The sequence below is a fragment of the Nicotiana sylvestris genome, chromosome 2, assembly GCF_000393655.2.
Source record: "Nicotiana sylvestris chromosome 2, ASM39365v2, whole genome shotgun sequence".
Classification (NCBI taxonomy): Eukaryota; Viridiplantae; Streptophyta; class Magnoliopsida; order Solanales; family Solanaceae; genus Nicotiana; species Nicotiana sylvestris.
In genome coordinates this window covers 75,185,381-75,195,572 of record NC_091058.1, presented here as the reverse complement: position 1 = coordinate 75,195,572, position 10,192 = coordinate 75,185,381, and the positions used below count along the sequence as shown (strand labels likewise).

The 10,192-nt window shown below is 35.9% G+C and overlaps 1 protein-coding gene across 1 annotated transcript; it reads left to right on the top strand.

Annotated features, from left to right (window-relative positions):
* Positions 1-1,087: 1,087 nt before the first annotated feature.
* On the top strand, positions 1,088-6,621 carry LOC104236824 (3-dehydroquinate synthase, chloroplastic). The gene is made up of 8 exons (XM_009790839.2): positions 1,088-1,517; positions 3,719-3,869; positions 3,959-4,126; positions 4,414-4,640; positions 5,147-5,270; positions 5,650-5,712; positions 5,867-6,010; positions 6,091-6,621. Exons 1-8 carry the CDS (start codon positions 1,198-1,200, stop codon positions 6,220-6,222), a joined length of 1,329 nt encoding a protein of 442 aa, XP_009789141.1. The 5' UTR covers positions 1,088-1,197; the 3' UTR covers positions 6,223-6,621.
* Positions 6,622-10,192: the final 3,571 nt, after the last annotated feature.

The following is a 10,192-nucleotide window of genomic DNA, read 5'->3' as shown; positions in this document are numbered from 1 at the left end:
TTAAGTCTTATATGAAATATAATATATTGTTAGTCTATTTCATGTTAAGATACAGATATTCCCATTTGTCATATTAATATTTGGCTATATGTTAATCTGAAGCCCTAAAGTAACTCAAACTCAAGTTTTTTTTTGTATTTTAAATTTAATTTTAAAATTTTACCTACAGATTTAAAAACTTCATCTTTTAATTCAAATTCATTTACATTGCGTGCTAGTTATAATAAGCCTATTCTCTCATGTCTCATGTCCGATCAAATATGACCCGGTTAAAAAGCGGCAAAGGAACGAAATTTATTTTTAGAGGGCTTTGATGACATGGCATGCCAACTAGGAGAGAAGGAGGATCTTACGGTGTTTAGCATAATTTGAGGAAAATAGTGAGAATAGAGTGATTTTATTATTCTAAAAGAAACAAAGATGATTTTTGTAGGCAATTCCTAAAACCTAGGTGACCATCCAGGGAATTAACTGAAATTACAGTATACAACTTTTAAAGGAGTGTTTTTTTATTTTTCTTAAATATAAAATATAAGTCCACCCTGATTTCCAAATTAATAAATTATAAATTACTTTTTACATAAAATTAAGACAAGTTTAAACCATTAAAAATAATAGGATATAGTGCAAATCGCAAAAGATAAAATATATTAAGGATTCAAAATGCAAAGAACTCAAATACTTACGTTGAAAATTAGGTACCTTAATTCTTGTATTCAAATACTTATGTTGGTGGGAAGTACACATGCATTTTCCTAACAAAAGGCTGTCATTTCAAGAAGAAAGAAGACTTACTTTAACGCAGGTGTTTGATGAGAAGTATTTGTAAGTGAGAATGCGTGCAACTAGGCTTATTATAAAAAATATAAATTATTTCTACAAATTAATTTTATTTAACCAATAAGAGCAAATTATTACTTTATTTCTAGAACTTATTACTTAGTATCTATAGATCAACTTAATTGATGGTGCAAAACATTTTAATGTGAGAAGTTTGTATTACAGTAGTGGGGCCTCAAAAATCTTGCACCAGAAAAGCATTTTCCAAATTTCCACCTACCACGCCTTCCATCGCTATTCCCACCTAAACAATCTTATAACAAACACTACGAAATTGGAAGTCCCTTAACCACCAAACCATCCACAAATTGTCGACGCCACAACTTTTCTCCTTCCCCTCCGCCAAACCAAACCTCGATGGCGTCGTCTTTCTGCCCAAAACAGGCTTTATCTTTCACCAGTTCAGCCCACCAACTTCACCAATCCAGAGCAATTCCACGTGACATCCACGTGCGTTTCCCTTCTTCTGGCTCTTTACCTTCTTCTTCCAGGTGTGGGGTGAAGTCGAGTGCCGCACGATTTAAGGTGCTGGCAACTTCTGCGACGAAAGTGATGGATCAGTCGCCGAGTAAAGCGAGTTCTGAGGCTCCTACAGTTGTTGAAGTGGATCTGGGTAATCGGAGCTACCCGATTTATATTGGGTCTGGACTTCTTGATCAACCTGACCTCCTTCAAAGGTACTTTACTTGTCCTATCTGCTTCCTATTGCTTAGCTTTTACTCGTTATGCATTCGAACGTTTAATGATATCCATTCGGCGACCGAGTTGCACCGTTTAGTAAACTTAAATCGAGTATATAAGAAGGATGAAACTAGATAGAGGCCTCAAGCTTAACATTTGAGTTAAAAACTCTTCTTTAATACAAAAGGAAAGAAAGTTTTGCATTCTTTAGTATCAGTTTAATTGATAGAGAGACGATAACTATTTCTAATTAAATATGTGGATGATGTTAAGTGAAGTTAGAAATATAATTCTTTAGCTGAAAATCCCGTGAGAAAGAAGGAGAATTCTTAAACATCTTATGAAGGAAAATGAAGCTGCTGAATCAGGATTGAGTACGGGATAAGAATATTTGATTGTTTCTGAGTCTGGTTGTTTCTAAAGGCATAATGACAGGTTTTTATGACGTTCTCAATTGCCATTCCCATGATGTCCTAGGTGGTATAGAGGGTATAATCATATGTCTGGCTCAATTCTAATGTTCGGTAATATGCAACATGTCTTATGCTTTTAGGAGTTAACTCGTCATTGCCGATATCTTTCAGTTTTCATAGTCTGTAAAGAGGGAAGTTCCCTTTTGGTGGTTGTGGTTGAGTGTGCAGAAGTTTCTTTTTTTTGATGAGTGAAATACCCTTGACTAATTGACCAAGATGGTTGCGCAGTAAATAAAAGAAACAAGTACAAAGTAGAAATGTAGGCTAATTGTGATCTCCTATCAAGCCTATGCAACAATTTATACGAAATGGTATTCTTTCCACACCAAAGTATACATTATACAAGAAGGTGTTATTTAAGCTTCTCCCATTGCCTCAAAATATCCTTCCATTTTCTTTCATTTCATTTAGTCCAAAAAGGCATAGTGGACTAGTTTTCCAAGATTCTTTCCCCAAACACCCTTAACCTTCAACTTGTCATAGCTTCTAACACGGCCTATCTGTGCACTCACTCGATGTCAAACAAAGAGAACACGACCCCCCAAAACTGTAAGGACACATTACAGTGTGACAGCAACTGATCACCATCCTCCGTGTATTCCCTGCACCTGCAACACCAGCTTACATTTAAGCAGGAGAGAGAAATGCTTACTTGCCGTGCAATGAGTCCAGTGCCTACTAAAAGTTCTTCATTCCTGCTCCTGTAGTTTGGATTCAACTGGAACTTTAGCTACTTCTTAATTGAGTAAGCTAACTAGATGCATTTTCACAATTTAATGGTAGTCTTATCAAAACTCATGAATATTGGATTCCTGTGCTATTATGTAACAAAAAGTGAGCAGAGATTGGTAAAGTGTACATGCGAACGCAAGTTACAAATGATGGGTTAGCTTCACTTATCAATAGTCTTCCTTGTATGTAAAAGCAGACAACAATGTGCTCATAAAGTATTTATTTATGATGCATGTAATAATAGTTGGTGAAGGTGCATGTAAATGCACATTAACCATTTCTCGACAAACCTTTTCTATTTGAGCTAAAGATTTTCATGAAAACATAGTCCACTACAAGCTATTACGGATCAAAAGTGAGTCACAATTAGTTAATCTGCCAGCTTGCAACATGAGATGTATTCAAATCAACTTATTGACATCCAAGCAGCAAAACCTAGGATGATGTTACAGACTTACAGCAATAGGTTTTGTTTCCTGTAGTAAGTGCCTAAGTATAAATGAACACAAAAAATAACAAAATGGAAAGGCAGTGAGGTGAACAAATGTTACTGCTGCTAGTCACTGTGAGCACGACTTTCCTTTAAAAGAGGTCCAAACTGGTTTGGAGAGCCAAGTGAGATTGGATTATGCTAGTCGGGGTTGCTCAACACCAATATAAGATATTTCTCACTCTCAAGGTTGTGGTTTCATTTGCTGATTTGTGGGTATTGAGTAGCTGCACTAGTAAATTGATAAGGTTTCAGAAAGAAATATGATAACCTTAGAATTTTGGTTTCATTCATCTGTTGGTTGGTTGCTTTTACTTGTTCAAAGGAAATTAAGAAATCAATTTGATTGATCATTATAATTTTTTTTTTTTGCCTAACTTGGAGTTGTTTCCAGTTCTGTTTAGGAAACTTTTTTTTTATTGTGTGTGTGTGTCTGTCTTTATATTCGTTTACGGCTTCTTGTGAATTCCCGTGTTTAATTTCTTCCCTGTCTTTTTTGCAGACATATTCATGGGAAGAGAGTCCTTGTAGTGACTAACACTACAGTTGCCCCTCTATATCTTGATAAAACAATAAGTGCTTTGACAGACGGAAACCCTAATGTTACTGTAGAAAGTGTCATTTTGCCAGATGGTGAGCAATTTAAAAACATGGTAAGCAGCAATGGGTTCCAAGAATATGAGTTTCAAGAGAAACATTTTATCTTTAATGTTTATGTGGCGTTGTCAATATGCTATCTCAGGATACTCTTATGAAAGTCTTTGATAAGGCCATCGAATCAAGGCTGGACCGTCGTTGTACATTCGTCGCCCTCGGTGGTGGAGTCATAGGTGACATGTGTGGATATGCTGCCGCTTCCTACCTCCGTGGAGTTAATTTTATTCAGATTCCTACGACTGTTATGGCACAGGTTCTTTGAATTTTTCCCTTTTCTATAATCATTTTACATGTGACTTGAAATGTGCACTATCATATCTAGTTTGATATGGGTATGAATTTTTCACTTAGTGATGCTAACTTGCGTATCCTGTTCTTTGGCCATAGTTATCTGAGGTTTTCTCTTTTAAATAATCAATTCCATGCGACATGAGATGTGCATTAATTACACATTATCTTTTCTAGTTTGATATGACTATGGATTCTGCTCTTTAGTGATGCTAAAATTTGTATCCTGTTCTTTTGGTCCACTGTCTTTAGGTAGATTCTTCAGTTGGAGGCAAAACTGGAATAAACCATCCGCTTGGTAAAAATATGATTGGAGCATTCTACCAACCACAGTGTGTGCTTGTAGACACGGACACCCTGGATACATTACCAGATAGAGAATTAGCATCCGGCCTCGCAGAGGTGATAAAATATGGACTCATTAGAGACGCTGAGTTCTTTGAGTGGCAAGAGCAGAATATGCCATTATTATTAGCAAGGTAAAAGAATAGTATGGTATTGAGTAGTTGAATTGTCAACTTTTACTTTGTCCAGCTTTCATCTCTAGAAAGAGACTTACATAGGCACAAAATTTAGGTTTACTACCATCTTATTTGGCCCATTAAGAATGTAAGAGAATACCCTGATGAGAAATTGGGGAATCTAAGAGGAGGAGTTAAGGGTCCCGCCCATTTTTTTGGAAACATATTAAAGCCTTTGAGCTTTATATTGGGCTTCAATTGGAAGTTAGTCTTCTTTTTGTTGTTAGCATTCACTTGATAAATATAAATGGCATTATTCTCCCATATCATAACCTTTTCTCGATAAATTGAAATTGTCATTCTAATGGCCAAGCTGGTTTCAAAAGTATGTGCATCTAAGCTTTGTATCATTCGAACTGAGTGATCCATGTCATAACCTTAAGCTTCGTACTTTCTAAGACTAATGTAAGCTAGCTATCTGATGCTATTTCACACGTTATTGAAAATGGTTATCCTTTTTCCAGGGACCCTACTGCATTTACCTATGCTATCAAGCGTTCCTGTGAAAACAAAGCAGAGGTTGTTTCTTTAGATGAGAAGGAAAGCGGACTGAGGGCAACTTTGAACTTGGGTCATACCTTTGGTCATGTAAGTGCTTGACAGTTGTTGCACAATCCTTTTGCTGCTGTATTACGGGAGCTCGATGACCATCTCTTGGTGTCTCATCATTTAATAGTTTGTTTGCCTCTTAAGACTCTCATAGTTTAGGGAAACTAGCTTTGTGTCATTACAACTTTATGCTAGTTTGTAAGTTTCAATCTTGTTTATTTGTCTTCATCTTAAAACGCTCGAGGGACTTTGACGCTTCTGGAAGTCTCTACTTCCTCGTCTGGAAAAGAATGCTTTTTTTTTATGCGCAAACAAGCGAATCTTCGTATCTTAAGGAAAATATCAAATTTTACGTATTCTTTTCGTAAAGTCGTGTTATGAGTTAATATCCTCTCACTGGAAGAGCTATTATTTGCAGGCAGTTGAGACTGGCTTTGGCTATGGGCAGTGGCTTCACGGAGAAGCAGTTGCTGCTGGCACGGTATAGGTCTCATACTTTTGTCACCTCATATGCAAGTGGCCCCTTCCCCTATTGGACAGCTCCTTAGAGAAATGTGAAAGAAGGAGAAAACATAAGAAAATAATTAGGGATCAATTTCTATATGTGATGCATAAACTAGGTGCTATTTTTTTAGGTCATGGCTGTTGACATGTCACGCCGCCTTGGTTGGATTGATGATTCACTGGTACAGCGAGTGCACAATATCTTACAACAGGCAAAGCTGCCGACTGCACCTCCAGAAACTATGACTGTAGAGATGTTCAAGTCTATCATGGCTGTAAGAGTCAATAGTTTGTTGAGCTCCTAATAGCTAGAAGTCATTGCTTCAACCATTAATTCTGTTGTTTTTGGTGTCAGGTTGATAAAAAAGTGGCAGATGGGAAGCTAAGACTCATCCTTCTAAAAGGTCCGCTAGGTAACTGTGTCTTTACCGGTGATTATGACCAGAAGGCCCTCGATGAAACACTGCGTGCATTTTCCAAATCTTAAACAGTCGCGGATGTAACATACAAGTAAATGCTCGGTTAAAAAACGAAGCCCTAGTGATCTGCTACAAACAACCGTTAGTCCTTTCTCTGAAAAGGTTGCTCAAGGTTGTAGGCAGCTCTGGTTTCACTTGGAGGTATGCGCAGGCCCTCCATGAAATACTAGATGCCTTTTTGCTAGTTTTTACCCTTGGTTAGTGTAATATTTTGTCCGGCTTTCAAATCTTTGTATACAGCATTTGTGTGTGTATTTCTATGCCGTCAATTGTTCATTATACTTGTAGGGCATTATCTTGTTGGATATTGGCTTAATAGCTTAATAGTGGAGCCCCATTAACTGTTGTACTAAGAATATTCATAATGGATGAGTTGTCTCTTCAATTAATATACTTGCTGAATCAAATTACTCTCTTCTTTAGCTGTTTATTCCAGAAATGATGATAAAACTAGTCCCATGTACTTATATTTCTGGTCAAACATGTAAACTTATTGCTCCTACAGCTAACACAGCCAATTATGGAGGGGGTCAGCTCGAGACGTGGGAATAATATCGTTTGTGCATGAGTTTGCAATTTTGGCCACTTCAATTAGATAACTGACTTGAATTTAATGACTGATTCTTTTTCAATTAAAAGTAGAGTCTTGTAGCAATGGTAAAGTTGTCTCTAAGTGACTTATAGGTTACGATTTTGGGCTGTGAAATCAGCCACCGATATCAGAGTAGGCTGTCCACATCACACCTCTTGAAATGCGGCCCTTACCCTTAATCCGTGAACGTGAGATCTACTTGCACTGGGCGGCTCCTTTATTCCTTTTCAATTAATACCTCTATGTTGGGAAGTTTTGCGAGCCAATATCCACCTGCTATATAACCCCCTCTAAAACAGCTGGAATTTGGCCATTAAATTAAGCAAACAAATCGGTGGGAACATGGTTGTAGTAGTTGTACCAAATTTCATTCTAAAATGTTTGTACCTAACAAAAGTTAATAAATTTGTGGATACCTACTTGTAGCGTCAATTTTTAATATTGTTGCAGTGGTCGCAATCGTCATAAAAGCGTTTTGTCATTTTATGAGTTCTTTTTTTATGCTTTTTTTTGGACAAGAAGAGTACGTTTCTAATGCAAAAAAAAAAAAAAAAAAAAAAAAAAATTACATAATTAGGTAAAACGCAGTACTATACTGTGTTTTACTTTAACGGAAGGTTAGCCGTTAAAGTAAAACGCAGTATAGTACTGTGAATTAGTAAAAAAATATTTTTTTTTACAAATTCACAGTACTATACTGCGTTTTACTTATAATTTGGGCCCAGCTATATTTTATTAAAGCAATTCGCAGTACTATACTGCATTTAACTAAAACACAGTATAATACTGCGAATTGCTTTAATAAAATAAAGCCTTTTCTTCCTCCTTGGACAACGACAGAACCCTCCCCCATTAAAGAAATTGATCGAGCACTGTTGGTCGTCCCCCCCTCCCGTGTCAAAGTAAAAAAAAAAAAATTTGGGCCCCACCCGTCACCTAAAAAGCAAGGAGTGTAGGTCCCACACACAAGACAAGCTTTGGATTCCTTCTTTCAGGTGCAAAAATTCGATTTCAATCAAATTCAAAAAACTTAAATCGAGGTATTTCGATTTTGTTTATGTCGAAACTCGTATAGTACATGCATATTTGTATTGTTTAATGTGTTTCCATGTTAATTTGTGTTATGTTTGTGTTTAAATTTGTATCTTATTTATACCCGGATTGATTTATTAGCTTTGGTACAAAAAAATATTAAAATTTGATAAATTATTTGTATTGTTAAAAAATGAATATTATTTATTTTGTTTGTTGTTCATATTTATATTTTATGTTAGTTGTTTTTATATGTAATAGTGACTTTTTAGCGTAGTAAAATAAATAGTCTTTTAGCGTAGTAAAATATAGAGCCTTTTAGTGTAGTAAAATATAGAGCCTTTTAGTGTAGTAAAATATAGAGCCTTTTAGCGTAGTAAAATGTATAACCTTTTAGCGTAGAGTCTATGTAGTTTAAGTATGTAGTAACTGCAAACTTTATCCAATTACACTTTACAAAATTAATTATTTAATTTATAACAATAAACTTACAAAAGTAACAAATTAATATATGTTGTAAAATTAACTCCAATATCGAGCCTGGAACTCATACATAATTATTCAATCCAATTCAATAATTTTTAATTTAATTCCTTAAACTAACAAAATTCTAAAAATGTTGAAATTGACACGCATAATAATTAAGGATAACTCGGTGCTACCGGGCCTCAAAAATCAAGCCTGGAACCCATACATAATTATTCAGTCCAATTTTAAACATAATTAATTATTTAATTTATTAAGCTAACAAAATTCTAAAAATGTTGAAATTGACACGCATAATAATTAAGGATAACTTGGTGCTACCGGGCCTCAAATATCGAGCCTGGAACCCATACATAATTATTCAGTCCAATATTAAACATAATTAATTATTTTATTTATTAACCTAACGAAATTCTAAAAATGTTGAAATTGACATACATAATAATTAAGGATAACTTGGTGCTACCGGGCCTCAAATATCGAGCCTGGAACCCATACATAATTATTCAGTCCAATATTAAACATAATTAATTATTTAATTTATTAAGCTAACAAAATTCTAAAAATGTTAAAATTGACACACATAATAATTAAGGATAACTTGGTGCTACCGGACCTCAAATATCGAGCTTGGAACCCATACATAATTATTCAGTCCAATATTAAACATAATTAATTATTTAATTTATTAAGCTAACAAAATTCTAAAAATGTTGAAATTGACACACATAATAATTAAGGATAACTTGGTGCTACCGGGCCTCAAATATCGAGCCTGGAACTCATACATAATTATTCAGTCCAATTCAATAATTTTAATTTAATTCCTTAAACTAGCAAAATTCTAAAAATGTTGAAATTGACACGCATAATAATTAAAAATAACTCGGTGCTACCGGGCCTCAAATATCGAGCCTGAAACCCATACATAATTATTCAGTCCAATTCAATAATTTTTAATTTAATTCCTTAAACTAGCAAAATTCTAAAAATGTTGAAATTGACACGCATAATAATTAAAAATAACTCGGTACTACCGAGCCTCAAAAATCAAGCCTGGAACCCAAACATAATTATTCAGTCCAATTTTAAACATAATTAATTATTTAATTTATTAAGACTAACAAAATTCTAAAAATGTTGAAATTGACACGCATAATAATTAAGGATAACTTGGTGCTACCGGGCCTCAAATATCGAGCCTGGAACCCATACATAATTATTCAGTCCAATATTAAACATAATTAATTATTTAATTCCTTAAACTAACACACACAATTAATTTTGTTTAAATTATAGTAGACGACAGGGACTTTCCTCCGCCTGCGCATCCTGGACCTGCCAAGGATCAGCTGCTAGTGTTGCAGGGCGACCATAGGTCCTCCTTTGTATGGGAGGGATAGCTATCGATGCAGGCTCTCCACCCTTGGAGACCCGACGATTTGTGGGAGTTCATCGTAGAGCATCATTTCCATGCCCGCGTAGTCGCGCGCCTACAGGCTACGGGCTTCTATACGATTTTTGAGCTTGGACGGATGCAGCTTGATTGGTCTCTCATCACGGCCTTGGTAGAGCGGTGGAGACCGTAGACACACACTTTTCACTTTCCCACTAGAGAGGCCACCATCACGATGGAGGATGTTCCGGTTTTGTACGGGCTGCGCGTAGATGGAAGGGCCGTGGCACTGCCCCAGTACATTAGATCCATGACGCGTGCACAATTTTTGGATATGATGGGGCAGTTTACTGGTTATAGACCTCAGGGCGACGCTGGGGGCAGTCGCGTTGCTTTGTCAGTCATCAAAGATAATATGGTTGTTTTGCACCCAGACATTACCGGTGAGACGGAGGATCTCCATATTGAGAGG

Coding starts and splice junctions, on each gene's coding strand:
- LOC104236824 (XM_009790839.2), top strand. CDS start 1,198: ATGGCGTCGTCTTTCTGCCCAAAACAGGCTTTATCTTTCACCAGTTCA. Junction 3,870..3,958: donor GTGAGCAATTTAAAAACATG/GTAAGCAGCAAT, acceptor ATGCTATCTCAG/GATACTCTTATGAAAGTCTT. Junction 4,641..5,146: donor ATGCCATTATTATTAGCAAG/GTAAAAGAATAG, acceptor TCCTTTTTCCAG/GGACCCTACTGCATTTACCT.